Here is a 27,472-nt window from a genome sequence, read left to right on the forward strand (position 1 = left end):
CCCTCCTGGGCCAGCAGCCTGAGGGATGCTCAGGGGCCAGCAATGGAGCAGGGATACCACGAATCACTGAGAGGGACCAACTCTCCTCTTAATCATCCAGCACTGCTTTCTAACGCAGTGAAGTCAAACTGAACATTTCACAGAGGTGCTTTACCTTTCAAAACTAAAATTACTGGCAAGTTCTGTGTAAAAAAATGCAAATTACACTGCAAATGGCTTCTTTCCAGTTTTTAAATTCATTAATACCTCATAAAGCCCTGGATACAATTGAAGAAATCTCCATAAAACATTGCATACCAAAAGAAACTCAACAGTTTTTCCCGAACAATAGAAAACATGTTCCTTTTCTGCCTTTGAAAGTATAAGTGCCCCTTTTAATTCTGTTTCATATTTCTGTGTACTTTACACACTAAGCCTTCCCACATTTCCTTGGACTTAACATTCCTGCTAAGAGAACGGTGCTGTCACTGCACGGCACCAACCAGAGAAGCAGCCAGTCTGTGCTGGCAGAAACATAAAAGTGACAGCACGTAGCTCTGCCAAAGAGAACCATTTCCCCTCCATCTGAATCCCATTCCAACAAGATTTCCCAGAAAGACAGACAAAGATGACTGCATAACTAAAGTATTTGATTTTGAATTTAAAATTTGATAAAGGTTATTTCTCACAACAGCTAGATTTCAAAAAATGAAACCTAAAATTTCCATGCTTTTTGTTTGTTTCCCAACGTAAGCATAGGAATACTTCACACAGCCTTACCATCATTTGAATACACCTGCGAAATTCTGAGGAATTACATTAGCTTTGCTGAACAGTGTTTGCACATGAAAAATATTTATAGAATAATATCAACAGTGCCTAAACTAATATACTACATGCTCAAATGAGTGCATGGCAACATGCAAATACATATTCCGCATAATTAAATTGAGGAGTGCCAAATACAGTTTCATTTATTTTAATTACATTAACTTAAAACTTAAGATGGTGCAACAAGTTAAGTCGACCCTTGTTCCACTTCAGTTATACACTGTCAGCTAATGAGGGGTCGTGTCACAACAAACTGTTCCCATTCATTAATACGAAGGATTTGTCACAGTCCAACTTCCAATTACCTTCAAACTAAGCCTCATCACATCAACTGCAATTGCTTTCTTAGTAGCCAGTAGTGACAAATTTCCTCTGAATCAAAGAAATAATAATGCCAATTTCTAGTCAGAATTACAAATCAAATTGTTTACAATTAAAAGTTAACTGCACACAACCTATTAAAGAAAACAATAACAACAAAACACCGTATTCTACTGTAAGTATAAAAAATAATCACTTATTTACAAAAAAGGACTTCAATTGAAAAAGGAGACAGTAGAAAAAAATGAGGCTACAAACAGTTGCCTGCTTATCTTATATCCAGCGGTGTAAAAGTAAACTTGGATAGGCTTGGTTTAGTTTGGTAAATAGTAATAATAGATATAAAGTTTGCAAATTTACACCAATGTAAATGTTACTACAGCACTCTAGATGTTACTGCCCCATTATAAAAGGATATTTTAATAAAGAGTATTACAACACTGATCAAGCATATGGCCAGTACCATTCTATGAATTTACTGGTACAACTACAGTTATTTACTTTCATATATATATAAATATAAGGCATCTGTTTTAAGCAGTCACCACTTGTAAAAGCAGCATTATACAAGTTTCCGGTTGCACCACAGCTAACTGTAGTCACAAAGAAGCAAATATATATAATTCCTGTACCATAACAAAGCTCAAGTGTACCTGAAGCCTTTAGTCAATTACATTTCCTATTCTGCTACTTTAACATCTGTGAAATGAGCTGAACTAAAGCGCCTCAAGCACACACTGTCACTATTGCATTTTGTTTCATGTTTCTGCTGCAGTAACTGTAGGATTCAGTTTTGGCTGGAGAAACATTGAAGAAAAACAGAAATGGGCTCTCAGTGATAACATATATTCAAATCAATTTCATCTGGATACTCCTATTTGCTTCTCTTCAAACAGTCTATAATCTCACAGCAAAGTCCAGAAGGACCCTCCAGCCCTCCATTCAAACCAAAGGCACCAGCCAGGTGACAGCCAACTTCTGCTCGGCACTCTGCTAACACCAGGCAAGGGCTCACACACCCTCAGAGAGGTCAACAGCCAGGTAACATTCCATTCCCAGAATGTATTTCTCCACACAAAATACATGCACACAGACTATAGAGATCTGTAACTCATAAATACTAGTTAATATTGGGACTGTTAGATATGCAATTCCACTCGTTGATGTTGAGGATGACAAAATGGGAAGCCACCAGTACCCACAACCCAGTCACAGGTGACATGACGTGTGGCAGATCTGCAAATGATTAGGGACTCTGTACAAGTTCTCAGATCTAACTGGAATGGATCAGTCTCCAGTAGCAAAAGATCACAGAATTGCATGAGTTGAAAAGGACCACAATGATCGTCCAGTTTCAACCCCCCTGCTGTGTGCAGGGTCACCAACCAGCAGACCAGGCTGCCCAGAGCCACATCCAGCCTGGCATTGAATGCCTTCAGGGATGGGGCATCCACAGCCTCCTTGGGCAACCTGTTCCAGTGTGTCACCACTCTCTGTGTGAAAAACTTCCTCCTAATATCTAACCTAAACCTCCCCTGTCTCAGTTTAAAACCATTCCCCTCTGTCCTATCACCATCCACCCTCATAAACAGCCATTCCCCCTCCTGTTGGTACACTCCCTTCAAGTACTGGAAGGCTGCAATGAGATCTCCCCTGAGCCTTCCCTGCTCCAAGCTAAACAAGCCCAGTTTCCTCAATCCTTCCTCACAGAAGAGGTGCTCCAGCCCTCTGATCAGATTAGTGGTCCTCCTCTGGACTTGTTCCAAGAGCTCCATGTCTTTCAAGATCCCAGTATAGCTAATGTCACAGTGATCATGTTACCTGGTAGCCCGAGCAAAGAATGCCATTAGAAGTAATGGCACTCAGCGTACATAACCCTGAAATTATTTGGAATAGTGTTTTACCTCTCACAAGCAAAGACATCACAGAAGCCCCACTGCAATGTGGCAAAATGTGTGTGTGCAGATACAGTGCTGGTGGGCAGCTGGGCTGAGAGCTGGCAGCAGTCAGCTGCTCCACAGTGATCCCTGCTCTCTCCCCCAGGTGTCAGGGTGAACGTGCTATCCTTCTTTCACTGATAAACAGGACAGTTAACAGCTCTTCCTGAGGAAAATATAACACACAGTTATAATCCTGAACCTCTTTCTTATCAGCTGCCCTTTTCAGAAAATGAAAAGAACACTGTTTCAGCAATTTTTTAAATGTTTCAGAAGATCATTTTTAAGAAGGTTTTAAAAAGGATCGACTTGCTCATCCTCAAAGAAACTGGTGTCTCACCATTACAAGCCAGCAATTATTTTTTCTTTTTTACTTTTCTTTTCTCTTCTAAACCAAAAATTACACACCTGCATAAAGATGATTAATGTAACAACCACGCAGGTACTCATTTCAACTATGGATTGATTCCACTTCAAATATATTTTTATATGAACTTACAATTAGATTGTATTTTTACAAAAAAAATTAAATATTTCCACCATTAACACTCTGAATGACCTCGTGTTCCAATTACATGCAAACTGCTATCTCAAGAGATATCAAACCTGCTGGGAGGTTTGCTGCCCTTCCTCTGCAAGTTTTTGACTTCTCTTTTCTGAAAACAAAAGCATTCAGTACTTCAGGGAATGCTGGTCTGTGTTGGTACTTACATCGTACTGTTTGCAACCCTTTTACTATGATTGGATGATAGTAACATATATCATTTACAGTCACTTTCACATCTATCATGAAAAAAATGGAGCAATTTCTTTTTGTCTATAATTATTTGCCTCTCTCACTGTAACACTAACTCTACACCCAACAGATTAGCTAAGAGATTGTCCTGGCTAAACTACTGTCTCAATTCAATGTTATTCTGGCTTGCTTTGCAAAAGTACATTCTGGACCATTACTGCACTGCAAAACTATTATTTAGAAAAGGCACACCCACAAAAACTCACACAGTAAATCAGCATCATGAAAGCACTCAAGTGTACCACATCTGCACAAAAAAATCACTGTAGTTTCCTTCTGTATTTTTATCCTTCTCCTCAGGAGACCAATCCCTACTCAGACCCTTTTCTTTTATATATACTCATTCTACCTATGATTTAAACTGGTGAAATGCTAGTTCTGATTGACAGCACTCTGTACTCCCAGGGAATTATTGTATTCAGTGATTTAATGTACTTGGATTACAGCTTGCTCACGTTCTCCTGGCTTGGAACAAAGTTACCAGCAGAGCCTCTGGAAAAGTGCCACCATCTGCAGAAGCAGTTTCAGAATATGTGAGTTTAGTACTTAAGCCAACCAGACACACACAAGCCTACAAACCGCACCTGATTAGTGTCAAGGCAATGAAGGAAGGTTATTTAATGGACTAGAAAGAGAACCAGGGACATCTCAAAGGAAACCAAGGAATAGCACACAGACATCCACACCAACTACTGGGAGGTTATGGGCCAAGTCATTTCTAGGCATAGGCAGGACAAGAAAGTGACCAGGAACAACCAACACATGTTTAGCACGAACTTGACCATCACCTTCTGCAATGATCTTATGGCCAGGTAATGGGAAAGCAGCACATACTGTATGCCTTGAGCATAGCAAAGCCTTTGAGGCCATTCTCCATGGCACAGTATAAGCCCCCTTAGAGTCAAATCAGTGAGGTGTGGACCAGCAGACAATAAAGTGAGTTGATGATTGACTAGACTGTCAGCTCAAAGAATAATTACAAGTAGTATGAAGCCCAGCTGGTGACAACTTACTAATGTTTCTCTTTGGGGATGGACAGTGGGGCTAATTGCATTTAACATCTTTATTAGCAGCCCAGGTAATAGCGTAAAGCCTACAGACAGATATCAAATTTGGGGTAATGCCCAATGCACAGGTGGGTTTTTATTCAGAGGAACCTAAACGAGCTGGTAGGAACAGCTGGGCTGTATTAGTACAAGTGTAGCCAGCAAGCCAAGTAAGGGAGTCTTATGCCTTTTGCACACTGTTCTCCAGCAACATTCTCATAAGAGTAGCTCCAAGCTCACTAGTGTAAAGCAGACACTGAGGTGACAGGATGAAGCCAGAGTCTACCAAGACCATAAGGAGGGATGACGAGCAGGGTTGGAGATGATGCGAGAGCTGCACTTGTTCAGCCTGAAGGAGACTAGGCTAAGAGGAGAGCTTGCAAATGCCTACACCTATCTGATGGGAGGCTGTAGAGAACGTGAACCTGGTTGCAATCAATGCTCACACATATATGCCATCCTAGAGTTACATATAGGACAAAGAAAGCAGGGAAAACAATAACTCTTCTTTCAAAACACTTCTAATAATAATTCCTACATAAGTTTCTCAATTTAATTTTTCTGCCACAGAATCTCAGCAATCATACTAAAATAGTATTAGTTTTCCAACAAACTGAATATTTAATTTCAGTAAACCACTTTCACTATCATAAAGCCTTCCATCCAAAAGCATCAGCAGCTACAGTTTTTCAGCTTTATGTTTGGAATTTGTGATTTATGTGAATTGCCAAACAGCCCTATTTAAAAATAATAAAAGAAATACTATACTTTCCACTTCAAAAGTTCGTGTTACCTTTATTTAGTGCTTAAAGACAAGAAAGTACAGACAGATGGTCAGCCTCTATTCACACACAAAACAGTTTTCACCTGAGACGCAAACAAAACTCATCTCTTTTACTCCATATCATTATCTACTAATAGAGGGAACAATTAGTTCACAATTCTAACCCCAAGAACAGGGACTACAGTTGAAGATGCCAAACTAATTCCTGCTGGATTTGACTGCGCTCAAGGATGGTGCCATTCCCAATTACAGGAGTTCCATGCTGAGGGAAAAATAGTAGTGCTAGCTGAATCTGCTTTAAATTTTCTTGACCAATTCAAGATATGATATTGCAGATTTAGTTTTTATTTATTTATTTTCAGGCACTGGAATGGGGTTCCCAGGGAAATGGTGGAGTCACCCACCCTGGAGGTGATCAAGGAACATTTGGATATTGTGTTGAAGGACATGGTTTAGTAAGAGCTAGTGGTGATCAGTGGATGGTTGGACGGGATGATCTGTGGGTCTTTTCCAACCTTGGAGATTCTACGATTTCCAGCTACAGTGCAACCAATATATTTGCCTGATGTTAAAAGTGCTATTTCACTTAACTGGAGTCATTGCTCCTCTGGTCCATAAACCTTCTGAAATTGGCTGCAGATACTGCAAGCTGTTCAGAATCCTGAAGGTTAATCATCAATAATGCCAGGAGAGGTGCCAGTTAATTGCTTCCGAGCTGGTACCTCTGGAGGTACCTCACTTGACACAAATGTAGAGGTTAGGATAACGCAGTGCAAACATTTTATATCAAGAGTTTTCATTTGACAATCAAAACACTACACCTCAGCTGGAAAACCATCACATACAAATCAATGGAGCAAATCAGAATGAGAAGCATTCAACAATGATACAGGCAGAAAAAAAAATAATTAAGACTTGATACAGAACAAACAGTGACAAATTTTTAAGTTATATTCTCTCCTGCACAGTAAAATAGAATCAGGATATATTTTTGTATTATACATTTCAATAATTTATATTTATGTATCTATATACAGCATATGGACATCCTGACATAGCCTGCATCAAGCATTGACACATTTCTGAGTGATCCATCTAGTACAGCACAACTGCTTATAAATGACTTGAAATTTCATTACATACTTTTTTCACAATGATCATCAATCTACACAAAAACCTGCTTCTAAGCTGCAGATTTTAATTTTGCCTTCAGCTTGTTGATCCAAACAGACTGGAGTAGGATGCTTCTGAGGCACTGGTACAAGCACTGGCTGCAGTCACCTAGTCAGACTGTAAGCCTCTGACAGTAACATCACTTTGCTGAACGCTGTTTCTTCACCAGGTGCCAGGTAGTTTGGGTACAAGCTGGATCTTGAGTTGACAAGAATTTCTGCTACAGATTTCCTGTACAATTTTCAGGAAGCCACGGGAAGGAGACAGGGATTCAATAAAAGATCGAGACACACATTTATGTAGCTGGACTCCCATCACACTGAAGACAGTTTAAGGAGAGGCTTTCAGAACTAAGGAGCATTAATCTGACCCACTAGCAGGGGCTCTCTGCAGGTATCTAAGCCTGAGTCTCTGTATCTGAGACTACTATATGCAGATATGTTCTATGTTCTGGATCAGCAGCTGGAAGCCAAGATAAAAGACTTTAATGTAGCCATCCATTTGACAGTTGGACTAGATGATCTTGGAGGTCCTTTGCAACCTTGTGAGTCTATGATTCTATGAATGTATTTCAATAGGTGTGTTGGCAATGAACTAAAACAATCCCCTGGCTATCTGCTCCATCAGTCTTATCTCCACAATGAACTGATCCTGCAAGATCAATGAAGACACCCAAAGTTCAGCACCTAATCTTACTCTGAAGCCTACCGTGAGAAGTTTACAGATAGACTGAGGTACAGAAAATACTGGTGCTTTTTTTTTTTCCATTCATTCAATTGTAAAGTGTTATATGATGGTGAAATCAGGTCTATAATCATATTGTCAGCCATGCTTGAAAACACAGTATTTCTTATCAAAGACTGAAATGATGAGATGAAGTTTAGAATTAAGTCTTAAAAAACGAACTATCTGTATAGACAACACTCCTCTAGAAATGCAACAGCGCAACTGTTAAAGTAATTTTGAAAAAACATTACTGTACATGGATCAATATTGAATAAAAACACTTCAAAATTAATAGATTCCGAACATGAAGCTAGAAGACATGGCAACTGGTAAAGCTCAGGAACTACAGAAGAACTGTAGAAAATAGCCTTGCCTGTTTCAAGTGATCAGCTCTGCTACTGGAAATCAAAGAAAACTACAGAATAATCCTCAATCACACACACGATATACATGGTCAAGTGCAAGCTGCCCAATTTTGACAACAAGCATTTTACAAGTCAGCTAAATAGTATTTGGAAGGTTCATTTGAAATAGTGTAAGTGAATACCCATTAAAGCAAATAAAAAACTAAGGACTTTACACCCTTCTGAAACATTACTGAGAAAACCTGGAAATTGATCAATCTGGAGAGCTTAGGTTCCAATCTACCATAGCTTAGGTTCCCAACACACTACAGCTTCAGAATTATTTAACTCATTTTAATAGAAAAATAAGGCAGAAGGCTCCACATTTTGTTACTCCTACAGGAAATGGTCTACACACAAAGATTTGTTCTTCTCCAGTTCCATTTGGCTCTTGTTTTTTATGGCAAGAGCAGCATGAACACAGAACTCTCAAAAAGCCATCAGTGCTAGGAATACATCCAGGGACTCAAGTGACCAAATCACACGGCATTTCAGCATGCCATGTTCTTTCTTAGCTTAGGTGTGTACTACACTGCATTTAACAAACTTTCTGAAATAGTTACCGTTATGGAATAAGCCAATTTTTAATACTTGAATATTAGCTTCTTTTTTTTTAAACTGCTCCTTACAGTTGCAATAGGAACCCTGAAGATCTCTTCAATGTTAAAAGCTGATTAACTGTTTTGCATCTTTTTAGCATGTATTTACATTTTGCAGCATGTCCTCACACGTGCTTTCATACAGTTACCCAGAAGGCAGGCTTCTGAACTAACGCTTTGATATCAGCCCTTTGATACGTTCAGTACCAGCACTTCCCTCTAAAACCAGAGTGATTCAACCCAGAGAATAGAGCTGTACGTGGCTCCCTGTGCAGGCAGGACTGCACTCCAGGGACGAGCCACGTCAACAAAACCCGTGTTCACAGAACACAGCCAGCCTCTCAGAAAGCGAAAAGCCCATCTCTTTGCCCAGCTAGCCCACATCACTTCTACTGCAATTAAGCAACCCTAACAAATGTTTGTTTTATCCAGAAGCTGCACAAACATAGATGATTTAATTTCTCCTCAAAGAATTTAATAAGGCTGCTTGTCTGCAAGTAGTTACTTATGAGAGAAGGAAAACAAGAATCAAAATTGGATTCTGTTATTTTTCCTAGATACAGACGATCAATTGACAATACTGTTTCAAAAATATTTCAGTATGCCAAAGGCATACACAGTTCAATAAATAGTTAAACAAAGGAAATCCTGCTCCGATTCAAACACAGGTTTGGGAGAGAACCAGTACAGACAGGATATCAAAAGCGACCCTTCAGAAGTCCCCAGAGAGCACTTTAGTGCACCAAAGAACTCAGAGCTAAGAAAAAAACAACAAAAAACAACACAACTTCAGCTCCTCTGAACAGCCATGTTCATGTTCAGCTGACGTAGCTGAACATTATTCCTTCCCCAGACCTACACTTCCAAATCACCCCAGCAGCAATCACCCTCAAACACACAGCCACCACCACGTGCATCAGCACAGGAGCGCTCAGCAGGAGGCAGCTCCTGCACGCAGCAGCCCTGAGCCCCGCCAAGCCCACCCTGCCCAGCATTCAGTGCCACCCCTTCCCGTTTCCTACCACAAGTGTCTCCAACAGCGCAGAGCTGGATCAGAAATATTTCTTGCTGTGTTTTTTCAAGCTCAGTTCACTTCTGCAGCTATTAGAAACAAACCAACCCACTTTGGCCACAAACCAACCCTCTTTGACTACAGGCCTGGTCATGAAGCCGAGATGGCTTGGTTGCATCTGTGTGAACAACACAGAGTTACACACCACTGAAACAAATCTGGGCTTCAGACTGAGTAGAACTTTGTGGGTATGCTTATGTTCTCCCCCTCAGTTGCATTACTTCTGCTATACACAAATATTTTCCATCATATTTCTAACACTTCTTGCCCAGTGAAGCCATCTACCCAGCTCAGACGTCACTTACTGCAGCGTTATCATCCAGCAATTAGAACAGAAGGTAACCTTTTTGGCACACAAAAGTATTTTCAATTTTGCAATAAGACAGAACTCTTTACTCCAGTTAAAAAGATCCAATTAAGGGTTTGCTGTTAACAATCAAGAGGAAGCACTTCCTCTAAATCCTTAGGGCTGACAGCACAAGCTTAGCCAAAGGGAGTGCTGCCCGCCTCCCACACACCTGCACTGCACACTGAGCCCCAGTCACTCACAGGTTACAGTAAAATAAAGGCCTGTGCGTCCCACACAATTCACCCAGTCAGAAATTAAGTGTTATAATGTTCTAACAGAGAACAAAGTTTAGAGCCTGGCTTATTACAAACAAGGGAATAATAGCCAAGCACTGCTGTTGCCTGGCAGAAATGTCAGATTACTTAAGATAACACAGGCACGACTGATGCTGATACTCCAGACTGCTTCATCCTCTGTAATTTCAAACTCCAAGGATACTGTTTAATTCACAAGTGCCCTGAGAGCTTCTATCACATCTCAGGCCAATGTCTTCTTCCGTAACTGGGAAATGGAAATACATTGTGAAAATAGGAATGCAATTTTTCAGCTGTGTCATTACTTGTATACGTGGAATATTAATTTGGCACATGATAGACACAGCCACTATAATCACACTTTGGTAACACTCGTGCTGAGTATACATCTGCAGTCAGGGCCAGTCTGAGAAGCACCAAGAAGGATTTATACACCTATCCAACACAAAAAAATGAGAACACCCAGTAACTAACAGATGTGGGTCTTTTGGAAATTAAGTAGTAATTGGTATTTTTTGCACTCCTAAGAAGTAAGAACTAAAATTCTAAACCCTTACTAAATCCCCAGATACTGCCAGCAGCACAATTTCAAACCCAGGGATTGCTTCAGGAGCTCCCATTTTACAATGCAGTGAATGACATCACTGAGGAAAACAAATGGTTCTACTCATGAGTTTTTTATCACACACAGATGAGGTGTGGATTGCTCAGAGGCCAAAAATATATTTTATTGTTTCTTAGCTATAAACGAAGTGATATCTGGGGAAGAGAAAGATTGCCATGTAATCATCACGAGCAGACAGCCAGCTGCCCTGCTCCTGCTCGTATCCCCCAAATCAGATGAAGCTCCTCCTTTGTGTCACCTACCCTACCCACCGTCTGCTCCAAGTACCATTTAATACAGTTTTGGTCTCACTGTACCTAGCAAACAAGTATGGAATTAGTTCTTAAGAACATAAGCATTTGAAGCACCATTACAAAGTGAAAATTAAACCCCTTTTTAATTACAGAGACAACATGTGTCTGATTGCAGCACTTTCTAAGGGTAGTACTGATTAAAAATGACTTGTCAAAGTAAATCTTTTGAGCAACAAGCATAATTGAGAACTATACTGCTACTTGCATCAGCAGCAAAACTATCAGCTAAATGCATTTTGCAGGATTTTAACAGTATTAATATCAAAACAAAATTAAATAAAAGTAGACATACATGATTTTAGAAAGGGCTGACCATAGCAAACAGCTGTGAAGAAAGCTTTAGATTCCCTCAAAAACTGACAAAATTCACTCCATAAAGCAGTGATTAAATCTAACAACTACAGCAGAGCTCACAACTTACTCTAGCTGAGGAACTTCTCAGTAGGCCCCTCACAGTACAGTAACTTCACAAAGTTACACAGAAGTTTTAGGAAGTTGCAAAGAAGCTGCAAAGTGAGCTCGTAAGTTATACTGCACGTGATGGTGATGAGAACAGTGTTGTAAGAGTGAAAAATAAGGTGAGATTATGAAGTAGCAAAAATATATTTCACAAATTCTACGATAGTTCAAAAAGTTGGTGCTAATCCCAGACACTCAGAAGAACATGCCACTCCTCTGATGGCTCCAGTCAAATCCAATCACAATTAGAACAAATGCATGCAATTATAATACCTGTCTAGCAGCTGCTATTTCAAAGTAAAGAGGAATACTTGCTTCCTTCAGAATCAGGAGGAGTAAAAAAAGCTTCCAGCAGCAAGGAAATAAGATCATTTCCTGCAGCTGTGTCACATGTCCTGCTCAGCCCCTGCTGCTGCTCACCCCAGAACTCTCTGAGGCCAAAGCCCACAGCTGGAGTCCTCTCCAGAAACACCTTTCACTGCTGTTCCAGAAGCACAACTATCCAAACTTTCGACAACTATGAACAATTTCATCTAAAGTGCTTCAGTAACAAGGTGAGCTATGCAAATCACAGTGGAAATGTAAAAGGGAACACAGAAGTCACACTCGCATGGGAGTATGGCAAACACGCTCAGCACGAAGCAAGCTCTGCACACACAGAGGTTATTCAAACCTTCAGCATGGCAAATGTAATGCAGCATCATTAAAAACACGGGCTTAATAATTGCACTGCCCATCCCCTTCATGAATCTTGAAGAGAATGAACACCAACACAGCTGAAAGCTTGTTCAGATGCCAAACAGCCCACCTGGAGTCACACAGTACCACAGTAGACCTCCCCCAAAAACACAGAGATTTACTTCCCTTCTACTGACTGCAGCCACTTCTTGTTCTTACACGACTTACACCATTTCTCAAAATACACCAGCACTCCTCCACAACCTGCAATGACAGGTAACACACTACTGCAGGTGCCTTCATGCCTTTCAAGCACAGTCACTTCACCTACTCAAGCACACAATGCTTTATATGACACTAAATATGCTATCGCTTAATTGGAACTAATGCCACAGCACACGCATAATTGCTTTCTTCTAAGCTGACAGTATTCTTCATATTTCCCAGGTACTTGTCTGGTTCTACAGCTTAATCCAAGTTAATATATCAGTACTTTTTCCCTGTTGCGTAGAAGAAACATTCAAAACAACAAGTAGCGATGAGGAAGAAGTTGAAATAAACTACGTAACACACACCAGAGAAACACAGTTGTGTCCTTTATCTGCAGGAAAATCAGAAATGTTGTCTCTAACTTGAAGTAACGCCATGCTCCCAGGGCAGCAGGCACGGCCCTGGGATGCCAGAGGTCGAAGAGCGTTTGGACATTGCTCTCAGACACGGCGTTTGAATTTTGGGTAGCACTGTGTGGGGCCAGCAGTTGGAGCCGACGGTCCCCTTGGGCTCCTTCCGGCACGGGATATTCTATCATTCTGTAGTTAAGATTACTGAACTCACGGGTAGCGTTTAGAGCAAAGTAAGATTTGAAGAAATACAGAGACGGTGCTACTAACACACGTTTATGGACGGGATTTTTGAGGAGGGAGAAGAAATCAACTTCTGTCTGTCAGGCTTGCTGAGGCTCAGCCGCAGCACCAGCCGGCACAAGGCACAGCAGCTCGCGGCGGGACGCAGAACCGCGGCTCCCCGGCGGGGCCGCTCCGGAGCGGGGCCGCCTCTCTCCGCACCGCGCCGGCACCGAGCCGGAGCCAAACTTCAGCCGCCTTAACACCGGCGGGGAGCTCTGCGGGCTCGGCGCTGACAGCGGCCGCGGGACCCGAGCCGCCCCGGCCGACCCATGGCCGCAGCGCCGCTCCGTGGCGCGGGGAACGCCGCCTCCCCTGGTCCGCTCGCCCCGCCGCCTCACCCGGCTCCCTCCGGACCCCGCACCGTGACGTCCCTCCGAAGCGGCGCCGCGGCCCGGCCGCTCCTCACCTCCTTGACGGGAGGAAATTTTTTCCTGCACTCCAGGCTCAGGCCCCGCAGGTCTCCCTGCATGTTTTCCAGCAGTTTCTTCACGGCTTCGGGGCTGCTGGTGCCGGACATGGCGGCGCCGAGCCGGGCGATGTTCCGACGGGGCAGGGGCAGGGGCAGCGCCTCCGGCTCCGCGGCCCCGGCCGACACGTCCGCGCCCGACACCGGAACCCGTCAGCCGCGGCCTCTTCCCTCCCTCCCTCCCCGCCGCCCGCCCTCCCCGGGTCGCCGCCGCCGCCCCCCCCGCTCCCACAATGCCGGGCGCCGCGCGTCAGCCGCACGGCCTGGGGCGGGCGGAGCGGCCGCGGGGAGCTTGCAGAGCGGCGCGGCCTTCTCGTGCCGCGGAGGGGCCTGTGGCGGCCTCGCGGCGAAGAGCAGCGCGGGCAGGAGGTGCTGAAGGGTCGCGGCTTTGCGCTGCTGCCTGGCTTTTAGGGGCGGGGAGGGGGTGCGCGGGGCGCAGTTTGAGCGCTCCCCGGGTAACGTCAGGGGGTGCCACGCAGGCTGAGCGCTGTCCTGGGCTGCAGGACGCCATCCCGGCCCCTCACCTCTCCCGGAGGTGTTGGTCCTTGCCGCAGTAACCATTCGCTGTGCGTCTCTCCTCACAGTGCCCGCCGGCCGGTGCTCCTGCGAGATTAAAACTTCCCCCCCCACACACACACACGTTCTGTAGTCTGTTAATTTTTTTGTCTTGAGAACCTTGACAAAAATAAAAAACGAGTTTCTTCAGAACTTCCTATGTTTTATTCAGAGAATGTTCTAAGATTGGCATAAACGATGGGGTCGGGTGCACCCTCAGTAAGTTTGCAGATGACGCTGTGCTGAGATGATGGTGGCAGGAAGAAGGGATCCATCCAGAGGGACCTGGACAAACTTGGAAGGTGGGCCCAGGTAAATGCCATGAGGTTCGAGGATCCCAAGTGCAAAGTGTTGCATTTGGGTCAGGGCACTCCCAGGTATGAGTACAGACTGGGAGAAGAACTCCTTGAGGGCAGCCCTGCAGAGAAGGATTTGGGGGTCCTGATGGACGAAAAACCAGACGTGAGCCAGCAGTGTGTGCTTGCAGCCCAGAAGGCCAACTGTGTCTTGGGTTGCATCAAAAGAGGGGTGGGCAGTAGGGCCAGGGAGGGAATTGTCCCCATCTGCTCTGCTGTGGTGAGGCCACATCTGGAGTACTGCAACCAGGTCTGGGGCCCCCAGCACAGAAAGGATGTGGAGCTATTGGAATGGTCCAGAGGAGGGCCATGAGGATGGTAGGAGGGCTGGAGCACTTCAGCAAAGACAGGCTGAAGGAGCTGGGCTTGTTCAGTCTGAAGAAGAGAAGGTTATAGGGAGATCTCATTGAGGCCCTCCAATCTTTTAGGGGAGATTATAAACAGGAGGGAAATCAGCTCTTTACTTGGGGTAGATAGCGATAGGACAAGGGGAATAGTTTAAAAGAGGGGAGATTTGGGGGAAGTTTTTCAAAGAGAGAGTGGTGAGGTGCTGGCACAGGCTGCCCAGAGAGATTGTGGATGCCCTATTCCTGGAGATGTTCAGACCAAGTTGGATGCTGCACTGGGCAGCCTGATCTAGTGTTTGATCCAGCAATTGGCGACCTTGCTTGTAGCAGGGGGTTGGGACTAGATGATCCTTCAGGTCCCTTCCAACACGAGCCCGTTCTATTATTCTATAAAGATTGTTTTTCATCTTTTGTGTGTGTCTTTTAGTGACAAAAGAAAAATAAATTGTCATGTAACACACACTGCATATCGTGTGGCATGGAGGTTGCCCGTGGCACAGCACTGCTACTTTTATCTGTGCCCCTATCTGTCAACATAAGCCCTTAGCTTTGCTTTAAGAAGCAAGAAGTAAAGGATTGCTTTATAAATAACTTATTTTAATGTCTTTATTTTTACATCGTTTTCAAACCACCGGCTGTTAACTTGGCAGTGCTTGATAAATGGATGTGACATTTTGAAAGTGAAGGAAATGTTAGCACAATTAAATCAGGTGGTCAGAGTTAGAGGCTGCGTTCTCATGTGACGAGGTCAGGATATCACCTGTTCAGCATTCAGTGAAGACAAACTTGGACTCTGCAACATTTTTTGAGATTCAAAATGCATTTTGTGATGTATTCTCAAGGACTTCGATTTTTATGTTTAAATACAAGAAAAAAAAGTTTTTTTCTGCAGTGCTATTTATTTGCTTAACCAGTAAGCATTTTGCTAAGGATTTTCAGAATCAATTGCATTTTGGTGTTCAGTCTCACTGGCAACTGGCATTTAAATCCAAATACTTCAGTGAGAAACCTGGGTGGATTGCTGGGAGACTGAGGAAATCAATTAAGGCAACTGATGACTGTGTGTAGGTATTTCTTGGGTAAGCTTCGATTGCTCACTTCCTTTTCGTTGTTTGGGCTTTTCCACATGTCTGTTTTATACCATCTGCTGGACACAGGCAGCTGTGGGCGTATTGGTAAGCATCTGCCTCAAGTAGAAGGACTGCTCTTTGTTGTGCAACCAGGGTCAGGAAACTGTCTTGTAGCACTGCCTTTCTCACAAAAAGGGACTGTTTTGGGTAGAATCTGTTTGAATGTGACATCTTGAGTTTAACTGTTCATGTTCTAGTCAAAGTGATGTCCTGCTGCCATATTTCCTTGTGAACAACTGTGAGACAAGTAGAAAGAATTGAGATTAATATCATTTAAAGGAAGCAAGTTATTATGTCATGAAGTGCAGGTGCACAGTTATTTCCTGCAGGCTTTCTTGTTTTGCCTAACAAAACAAGTACTGCAAACATCCAGGTTAGGAGGGGGACTGCTTTTAATTTGTGAATGCCTGTTCAACAACTTATATGAAAGATAGATTACATTTTCTTTGATGAAAACCACAGCTGTTGATTTTCCATTCTTCCTCACAGATAAAAGCCTTACTTTCGAAGGAAATAAAGACTGTTTCTGGCTGATGTTCCGCCCTTTTCACTGGTCAGTGCTCAGAGTTGCAGACCAGGAAAGAGAGGACCATATGTTAACAACTTTCACAAGCAAAAAAGATTAACATACTTGATTCTTAAAGTAATTTTCTCATTACACTGTAGAATTTGGAGTTTATTGGGTCTGTTGAAATCCATGACAGATTTTTACTGTCGCTCGCTAGTTGAATGTTATGTTGCACGCTATTTAGCTTTTAGCTGTCTGCTGTCCTCTCTGCAGATTAACAGCACTCTCTTCTAACAATGTCAAACAAAAACTGGATGTGCAGTTGCAATAGCCCAATTCATAGTGCTGGAATGTAGAATTATTCATAAAAAATACTACGGTAACATATTCTGGGAAATTCTTACTGCTTCCTAAATTGAGATTATTAGGACTTTTTAATATCACACTTGCTCCTTATACATTGTGACGCGTCTGAATCAAGTGGAGCACTTATGAATTTATGGAGACCTACTGTAATTGAGGAAATTGAGCATAAAATGACTTAAATAAGCAACACATCTATTAATAGAAGAGTTTTTTTTCAGGTTAAGTGCAGTCTCCTGCATATCTTCTGTGAGGGCCATTGTGTGTCTGACATTTAAATCTCAGTAACTTAGGTTACAATGTGTTCTACTTGCACTCTTTCACTTTTTGTCATTGACATTTGTCATACGTATCATTTCACCTACTGCTTTGACACTGTCTGCTCAGTGCAGCCAGCCAAGTACAGAAAGATTGCTCGTGGGTTTGAAGGTGAATCATGTAAGTGCCTGCAGAATTGTAACCTCCTTCGGACCTGCTGAATACCAAACATGGGAGCTGTACGGTTCCTGAATCTCAGACATGTCTCTTTAGCATATCTTTATTCTGTTGTACGCTTTCTGTAAGAACAGAAGATTTATTACTTAAGTTAAAACAGAGTGGTTAAAGTAAACTAGTCAGGAATCTTGAGTGATGCTTAATCAGTGTGAGGGTGACTTACTGTAGAAGCAAATCTTTGCAGTAGCTACTATTGCACATACTTATAATCACAGGTAAAAATGCTTGCCTATCTTGACCTGCTTTTAATGCCTTTATTTCATTTCCAGTCACTTATGAATCAGAAAGTGGAACAGATGTGTGGACAACTCTAAGAGCACATTTTTGACTAGCACGTTGAAATGCTTGTTGGCTTTCAGGCAAACCTGGTGTTGTGCTGTAATTATTATCTGGTTGCTTGTTTTGTTATTAAATTATATGTTGCGATGGGCAGCGGATGATTGAAATCATTCCCCGTAGCTCTATTGCCCTAATTACCAACAGAAATGTTCATGAGACCTCTTGTGATTCATTCAATTACCTCTCAGAACCACTGTTCATATTCATTCCAAGTGACATGCATCAGGCCTTTGGATTTGATTAAGGATGGAAGAGCGCTCAGCTGTATTCATTTCAGGTGTCTGCCTCTACTTGCAGTCCTTCTTGGTAGAGGTATACAGATTCAGATTTTGATACAAGAACGAAGTCAATGTGCCTGTCATGTGGTGTTATGATATGGAATGCTGATAAAACCAGGACAGTTGCCACAGCATACAGAGGGAAAACCTGGATGTCACTGTGGCAATAAAAGCGGCCTCGTGCTGATGAATAGAATTGTAGTCCTTCCTCTGGGTTTATTTTACCCATCCTCCTGTATACTTCTGTAACTACTACAAATCTATATATACTACTAAGCAATCTTCAAGATATTAAATGTCGTATTTTTATTTAGACTATAAATTAAAACAAGGTGAAAGAACTCCCCTTCTTGAACAGTTAGGCTGTGTTCATTTTTTGCACAGGTATGAGCATGTATTTACAGAGTAGTAGAAGTTTTGTTTGAACGTTTGCATGTTAACACATTTTATTTTGCTTAGTCAACTAACAGAGCAATCCCAGTTGCCTGCTGGTGACTTCTCCTCTTCGTCATCTGCAAACTGTCAGCAATTATGTTACATTATCTTTAAGAACATTAACAAAAATGTGAAGTAGGGATGCCCAGAATTGTAGACCTATGACATGCATTAGATAATTAGATGATTAGATTCTCTATGAAGCTGCAGCACCGTCACTTCAGGTCCTATACACAAATCTCTGCTGGAGGCATAGATGTGTTCACGCCTCCTGTGTCACCAGCCAGCAAAGCTGTTTTTTAACTTTTCTTGCTTTCATGTTGTCTGAAGTGATTCTCAAAGGTTGGGTTGTTAATTTTTGGTGGTGGTGGTTTTTGTTTGTTTGTTTGTTTTTGTTTTGTTTTGCATTGCCCTTTTGAGCACTGGTAATTGAATCTGGCTGAACCTGTTAAAATCTTTTCTGAGAAAGAACTGCTGTCCACTGCTTGAATTAATTTATTGCTGTCTTAGAGCTCACGGTGTGACAACAAACAGATACCTGATAGTCAGAGAATCTTTGAGCAGCACCCATACTCTTCACACTGACAACTGAGGATGAGTCAGAATAGATTAAATAAGTTTTCCAGCTCACACAGGAGGTATGGGGCTGGCCTGGGAGATAAACCTAGTCCAGGCACTAAACCGAGCCTGTCCTTATTTACATTGTATCTGAACTGTTATTTATTCAGGTCGTGCCTGTGAGTTTTCCTTAGCAGACAATGTAGCATGGTATATTCTCATGTTTCTTCAGAAAGTTCAGTGATGTTCTGCTTCAGTCGGAATTCACCGCAATCTGCGCGGCCATGGCCAGGAATGTCAGTGCATACATGAAGGCACAGATCTGCTGAAGCAAAAATAATCGTGGTTCCAGCAGTGTTATTTGATCCAGGCCTCTTGCACGGGACGGGGTTCAGCTGCGCTTCCTGGCACAGTCTCCCAAGAATCTCATCCTAACTGCAGGGCGCACAACATAAACATGTCAGCAATGCACATCGTGCTGCAGTCTGTTTACATTGCTGCTCTCACATCGACTTTCCAAAAGTCTCCCTACATCTTTTTAGTCATTTCCTTTTCATCTCTCTTTCAGGTTGTACGTATGAGAAGTATAGGAACGTTTCCAGATGCCTTGTAGCCTACAGGCGATCTACTAATCACAAAGCAACACCTGAAAGCAGAAGAGTGTTCCCCTGTGCAAAAATAATTTTTTGGGGCTGCTGTAGCAGAGATGAAAAGCCACTGTCTCCTCAGGCTTTGGTGAATCCTTAAAGAATATCATTCCAGATTGCAGCCCTGGGGCTGCAGGGTGATGCTATTCCTGAAGGAAGGTTTTCATCTACTGAATGGAGTATTGTGTGTCCTTTGTGTTAGGGGTGTCTTCTGTGTGTGTAGCCAATGTTGCAGCAGAATCTGCAAATACAGAAGATGTGTCTATGTGAATAGATGTACTCCCCCAGGTGGCATGGAGGCCAGCACTCTACATGGGCATTCTGCTGCTGGCATGGCCCACAGGACCCAGCGTGGCCCTATGCTGCTGAGTGCCTCCAGCACGGCTCTTATCAAAGCTGATTACAGTGTGACCACTTGGGTAGCTTACAGGCAGTTCTTTCTGTAAACCTGCAGGGTCAGAGATTCCTCACGGAAGAGATCTTGAGGAAGAGGTTTTGATATAGAGGCGTCGATTTACCTTTTCAGCTGTGCTCATCTTTGCTGCTTTCGGAAGAGTGGAAGCCTCTTAAAATAGTCCTTTCTACACATTTCACTGGGAGGACTTTGCCCTTTGTGTAAATATTTGTGTGGCTGCCTGTGTGGTTGTGCTCATAAGCAGCATCTGAAAGAAGTTCTATGTCTCAGATTGAGTCAAAGCAGACGAACAGAATGAACATACTTCTCAGGCTATTGGAAGGCATCCAAAGAAATCCAGTCATGTATAGCCAAATGCTTTCCTTTGTAGTAGAATGAGTACACAGACCAATTCCGTGTGTGAATATGTATTTCAAATAAAGCAGGATTATCTCATAGGAGACTTCTGTCCTGGGTCATGTACAAACAGAAATGTTTGTATTCAAGTACCTGTACCTATGGCAAGTTCAAAATAAGTGCTTAATACACACTGAGTATTGACAAATTCCTCACAAAATGGCTGTGCTCCTGATCAGCTTGGCCACTCTTGGGCAAGCAGGATACAGATGGGCTTGAATGTCAAATGGGGTGAGAGACAAAGTCAGGAGGGGGCCAGGCCCAGCCCTGCTAACAGATTTACAGCATCTCTGACAATTTAACACTGGGTTTTTTTTTTCCCCTTCAACACACTGGGGCCTTCTTTTGTTAACCTGTCCTTCGAAATTATCCTCTGCTTGGACATATAAACTATGTGGTAATGACTGAGGACTCACATCACGTGGCATGGCTCTTCTGTTACTAACTTAAAAAAAATCCTCAATATATGATAGAATCACCTGTAGGTCGTTTTCTTTCTAGTGGTTTCAGTAAGAAGTTAAATCCATTACTAGGAATGAAATTACTTTTGTTTTCTTTCCCTATTCGGTCGCCTGTTAGTGGCTTCTGCTGTACTTGCTTTTTTTATTCATAGGATGCTGCTTTTTTTTTTAGAACTTCTTTGAAACACCGTGCCTTCACCTATTAGCATTCTACAGCTACTTTCTCATTACATTCATTTTTTTCTGCTGTATTTTGTGCTGTATAGGCCTTTCTATATTCCTGCCTCTGTCTTAGCTGTGATTCATAGTTCTTCTATACATTCACAGTTCTGCACCATTCCTTTGCTTAGCCAGGGGTCAGACTTGATGATCTCCAGAGGTCCCTTCCAACTCCAGTGATTCTCTGATGATTTTTTTGCTTCCATCAGGTTGCTGGGAATTTTTGTTCATGAACGGAGTAAGTAAATTTAAATTTTAAGTCTGCTTTGATTCCTTTTTAACTGTACATTTGTTCATATAACTTTTTGGGAAGATTTTATGGGTTACATTAGGTTGGTATTCCTATGTGGGCTTCTTCTTTCAAAGAAGGAATATCATGTTAGTCAAATTCTAATAATTGGCCAAATGCCACTGGGAAAACTGAGATATTATATTCTATCACACTTGATATTAAGGGAGTTATTTGCATCATAAAAATGAGGCCTCTAAATGATACTTTCAGATGAGCACGATGTCAACCAAACAGAAATCAGAAGACTGCAGAGAGAATATGCTTCCCACATCTGTGTAGTGCCCACAGTGGGTAGTTCTAAAAGTTTCTTTATCTCCTAATGAACTTATTTCAAAAATATTGCAGAAGTGTCCAAAGTTACATTTTCTGAAGACAGCATCTAGGGCGTTATTTCTGACACCAAAAATCAATTTATGTCTGATTCCCTCAAATTATATAAAAGCAAGTTAACTGAAGCAATTAAGAATCAATGTTTTATGATTAAACACCTATTGTCTCCATCCCATTTGTTGACTGCTGTTATTATCATTGGAAATCCAAACATTATTATTATACTTCATCACAACATTTCCATTGACTCTGTTGTCCAGAAAAGAACTGGGTTATTTTGAAGCATGAGGTTCTTTTTTTTCAGTGGAGAATCCAAAGAATAAAGTGTATTGAGTATATCAATGATTTATAGTGAACAACAAAAGCATTCACATGGTGTCAGTAGCCAGGAAATTAATGATGGCAGAGATTTTTTTTAAAAGGAAAGACATGAAAATCAAAGTGCTGTTACTGATAATCCCAGCAGAGTCCAGAAAGGTGTGTCTCAATGTTTCTGTCCTACAAATGTTTGTGTATGGGTGTATTTGCTTTTGAGTTGCTGCTTTTGAATGTCTAGGAGATGAAAACTTGCATGGACCAATAGTTGTATCATATCATAGAATCATAGAATGGCCTGGGATGAAAAGGATCACCATGATCGTCCAGTTTCAACCCCCCTGCTGTGTGCAGGTCACCAACCAGCAGACCAGGCTGCCCAGAGCCACATCCAGCCTGGCCTTGAATGCCTCCAGGGATGGGGCATCCACAGCCTCCTTGGGCAACCTGTTCCAGTGCATCACCACCCTCTGTGTGAAAAACTTCCTCCTAATATCTAACCTAAACCTCCCCTGTCTCAGTTTAAAACCATTCCCCTTTGTCCTATCACCATCCACCCTCATAAACAGCCATTCCCCCTCCTGTTGGTACACTCCCTTCAAGTACTGGAAGGCTGCATTGAAATCTCCCCTGAGCCTTCCCTGCTCCAAGCTAAACAAGCCCAGTTTCCTCAATCCTTCCTCACAGAAGAGGTGCTCCAGCCCTCTGATCAGATTAGTGGTCCTCCTCTGGACTTGTTCCAAGAGCTCCACGTCCTTCCTGTACTGAGGGCCCCAGGCCTGGATGCAGTACTGCAGATGGGGCCTCAAATGAGCTGAACCAACCTGAAGTCTAACAAAAAGCACTTCTCAACAAAGTAGTCCAAGTTTCCCCCATTTCCAAATCCTTTCACCACTTTAAAATATGCTGTTGCTTCTCAAAGTCCTATTCTGCCCTTGCTGTATGTGCATTAGAAACACTTACCCTGAGTAGTTCCTTTGGTTGCAGTGCGCAGGGCTGTGCCTGGCACAGGAACATCTGGGGCAAATGTAGGGGTGCTGCAGCATGAAGGCACAATGGAGAAGCACTTGTGGAGACACCAGAGAAGGGGGACAGTGAGGCACAGCCCTTGGAGGGGAGTGCTGGCACCGTGAGCACACACAGACATCTGTTCATCTGGATAGCTGAACTGAGCATCTGAAGACAGAACAAGGCACCATCTCAGCTTACTGCCTGTGTTAGTACTTAGGATCCAAGTCATTCAGAGCAAAACGACACAGAACACCAGTCTTGCCAAATGAATAGATCATTCAGATGCTGTTCAATTCATCAGGCAGCTCTTAGTTCACGCACAATCAACCAACATCAATGAAGCCTGTGTGGAAGCTTCACCTGGAAAGGAGGAGCAGAACTAAAGCAGGACCTGAACCCTCTCCCCTCTGATCAGAGGTTGCAGAAGAAAATGAGTACCATGTGAGCACTTCTAACTGGCAATTCTTGAATCCCACAGATAAGCGTATATCTGAGTTGGCAGAAGATATGTTCTTTGCAGCAGTTCTTAGCAAGTACAGATGATGCAGAGTTACAAATTACCGTCCCTTCTGCCTGAGGATTTCCTCCTCAGATGTGAGATGCTCACACTGACACCCACCCGCAGAGCAGTGTGTGTTTTATAGCATCAACAGATGCTGAAAACAAGCAGCGTGCTTCTGAATTCTTTCCCCATGCTTTTCATTGCATTCTGAAGAATGGGTTCCCCACCCTCAGACCCCACAACAGACTTCATTTTGACTGCATGATTTGTAGTTCTTAATTTTCCTTTTGGAGGAGTGGCGTGCTTCTCAACATGGGCACGTCTGCGCCTGCCAGTGTTCATCAGCAGAAATCCTATCAAGAAGCAGCAGTGCTCATCCAGCACCAGAGTGGAAGAACAAAAAGGAGATATCATACGACTATCTTTTTTTCTATAATGTCTCCCAGGTTACATCTCAACTTTAAAAAGGTCGTAACCGGCACACTGTATGTTCCCAGGATCCGTAGTGCAGGCAGACCTAGGAAGGTTAAATCAACCTCCTGTGTTTGTTTCTGCGTCCCAGAGGAGTTCTCATGCTGCTGTTACCCACTGGGAGCTCACACTGAGCCTCGTGCCCCTCGGGCTGGATTTGGATATATGTTATTTCCTGGGATATAACCCACTTTGTACGGCTATGAGGTGAGTATTCCACACACCAAATAAAAACATTAATTCGAGAACAAGAACCTCTGAATTCTCCCGCAGTGCCCCTATTCCACAATGATTTGTGAAGACTGTTGATCAGTTGCTACTCCTTGAAAATGTATTGGGTAATACTGTATGATAATCACGTTGATGTGATATTTAAAGTGATAATTAGGTGTCAAGCACTTAAATTATTCTAGGCATGCCTGTAGTGTGATCTTAACGATGTTACTTTGCAATTAAGAACACCCATAATTAAAAAATACATCAATAACAAAGAGGCTGACTAAAACCATACTGATCGACATGATTCTTTGAGTCCTCTCAATTATTTGACCCTGGAGGACTGTTAATGCCACCCAGCACACAGAAGCCCCATTCATTCCCTAGTTAATGTGATACTTGGCCATAGGTTTGTCACACTTGGACTCGTTCAGGGCTTCTGTGCCTTTCCAGAATTTCATTCATCTTCTGTGAGATTGCTTCCATTGGATGCATGTGGTGCCCCTGGAAATAAGAAAGTGGAACTGTTTTCACAATTAGTTTGTCCACCCACAGAAAAGGACAATAAACTCCAAAGAAAAAACGCAGTTTGCTTCCTCATTAGGAATATTTATTCTACCAAATACAGCTCTCATATTAATTCTGTCTTGTTACATTTATGGTGGTTTTCTTTGTCGAAGTAACTAGTACTTGAAAACAATTTGAAATCATACTCTGCTATTAGTCTGATTAAGGAAAGAACAATTTCTGAGGAAAGCTGCAGCTCTGCCAGTTGAATTCTTTGACTATCACTCTGGCTTCCCCCAGAAGACTTCAAACGCTTAGAAAACACATTGCACTTGGTAACAGAGTGCAGATTTGCTGGGAAAGCTGCAAGGATCAAGCCTTCCCCTTAGTAACTGCTGCAGATGCTGAAAAGTGTCCTTTGTCATCTGGGGGGTGTTATCCCACAGCTCTTCTCACCTGTCATCTCAACTGCAAATCGCAGACATCACCTCAGCATGCCAGGAAGGCAGGCAGGACCTCAACCCAAACGGTTAACAAAGAGACCAAGGAACAGAATGGCACCAAAGCACCCAGAGAGCTGCCTGAAGCCAACTGAAACAAGAGGTCACGGCACACCTCCTCACCTCCCCTCACCGCAGCCCTGCTCTGCATCCCGTGCTGCTGTCGCAGAACCAGCGCGGTGCCTGGGAGCTGCACGCTGTCTTCTGCCTCCCACTCTGTTTTGTTTCTGTGACCATCGCGTTCACGAGGCTTCCTGTGCCCTGCCAGTTTGGGTTTTATGCTGACACGTAGAACCACCAAAAAGCCAGCTGTCACTGCAGCTCCAAACAACCTGGTGCTGTGGAGTTTTTTTTTTTTTTGCCAGAAGTGACCCACAAGGAGAGAGGGCAGGAACCACTTCCTCGTCTGTTTAAAGCACCGGATGAGTTCCAACGCCTTTGGATAGGCACCGTGAAGAAGGATGTGTTTTCTGGAGCTTTAATTTTAAGCGTGTCTGTGCTGAATGAATTATCCCTTCCATGTGAATACATAATAATTTTACCAAAATACCAATTTGGCCGGATTCCCAGAAATCTTGGAGATGTTCACATAGAAAAGCCATTGGTTTTCATATCTGGTTAAGAAGCTTATAAACTCAGCGTGCTGGAAACCAAATTAAAAATAATAAAAAGTCCCACGGCATAAAACATTAAATTACATTATTTTTCCCTAACTGGCGCTTTACAACCTTTAGGAGTTAGCCTCACCATGTTGTAAAAAGGCCTAAAGCAAAGAGACCTCATGGAATTTCTGCTTCCTCTCCCAGATTATGGAAGTTGCATTCTGGAGAATGCCTACAGAGAACTGACTCTGAAAGTAAGCCTTGAAGCAGGTAACACTGCACCAAGAAGGGAGTCACGTACACAAAAACCAAACTCCAACCAATCCACAAGAAGAAAATCTTGGTCCGGAGTTCTGTTGGTTTTGCTCAAGGGAGGCAATTGCCCTGCTGTACTCCACACTCGTGAGGCTCCACTGGAAATACAGCGTCCAGGCCTGGGGCCACAGCTCAGGGAAGATGTGGAGCTGTTGGAGGGGGCCCAGAGGAGGGCCATAAGGATGATCAGAGGGCTGGAGCACCTAAAGAGAAAGGCTGAGAACGTTGGGTTTGTAAAGTCTTGAACAGAAAGATGGTCTATTTAGATTGAACGTAAGGAAGAAATCTTGCACAAGGAGCATGGTGAGGCACTGGCACAAGTTACACAGAGAAGCTGTGGGTGCTGCAACCCTGGGGGTGTTCAAGGCCAGGTTGGATGGATTCCTGGGCAGCCTGAACTGGTGGGATACGTTCCTGCCCACGGCAGGGAATTGGAGGGCCCTTACAACACAAACCATTGTATGAATCTGTGACATGCGGACCGGTTTTACACCTGGTGCTCAAGCAGTCCAGTCCTGTTTGTTTGGCCCACACAACAAACAACAGGACTTCTAAGAAGCTTTCTTCCAATTTAAAATCTCTATAAAAAGAAAACACAAACTCTACCAAGCAAGGTATAGGCCAACATGATACACTTCTACTCCCATTGCTTTTCTTGTACGGGGCCCTTTTGGTAGAGAAGGAAAATTGTGCATGATTCTCAAAAAGGTGGTTCCTTCTCTAGGCTTACTTCCTCTGCTCCACATTTGTCTCTGAAGTGCTCTGATTACTGTGAGTTAAACTCACATGCTGTTTTCCTTTGTTAGCTTTGTATCACACTGCTGTCTTCCACATTTCCAAGAAGCTTTCATCATTTTTCTTGAACCGTGTCAGTTTGTCTAACCTTAAAATACATTGCCTCACTCCACAAACCATCTCAGGGTTAATATCTTGTCACTTGATCATTACTTATTAAAAAAGTTTTAAAAGAAAAGCTAATCACAAAGGTTTGTTTTTGTTGTTGCCTTATAAATGTTTCAGAGCCGAACAAGGACAGAAGAGAATCTGTCCTACACATACGTATTATCTTCTGGAGATGCCATTACTCTGGGTTCATGGTGGTAATCATGTAGCCATTCTTAAAACTGATCACATAAATCCTTTGGTTAGATAAAGACTATTCACTACACGAAGGCTGTGGTAAAAGAATGTGTAAGAAACTGAAAGACTAAA

At 42.8% G+C, this 27,472-nt stretch overlaps 1 protein-coding gene across 4 annotated transcripts in view; it reads right to left on the reverse strand.

Moving 5' to 3' along the window:
• Nucleotides 1-13,862, reverse strand: part of MON2 (MON2 homolog, regulator of endosome-to-Golgi trafficking) — a 75,699-nt gene extending 61,837 nt beyond the window's left edge. For 2 of the 4 annotated variants that reach the window (XM_052667599.1, XM_052667600.1), the window contains exon 1: nt 13,638-13,862. In XM_052667599.1, coding sequence (XP_052523559.1) covers nt 13,638-13,748 — 111 coding nt within the window. In that variant the 5' untranslated portion in view covers nt 13,749-13,862. The remainder of the gene's footprint in view (nt 1-13,637) is intronic. The other 2 variants (XM_052667601.1, XM_052667602.1) reach the window with 1 other exon arrangement.
• Nucleotides 13,863-27,472: the final 13,610 nt, after the last annotated feature.

The sequence above is a fragment of the Tympanuchus pallidicinctus genome, unplaced genomic scaffold, assembly GCF_026119805.1.
Source record: "Tympanuchus pallidicinctus isolate F22 unplaced genomic scaffold, pur_lepc_1.0 scaffold8, whole genome shotgun sequence".
Lineage (NCBI taxonomy): Eukaryota > Metazoa > Chordata > Aves > Galliformes > Phasianidae > Tympanuchus > Tympanuchus pallidicinctus.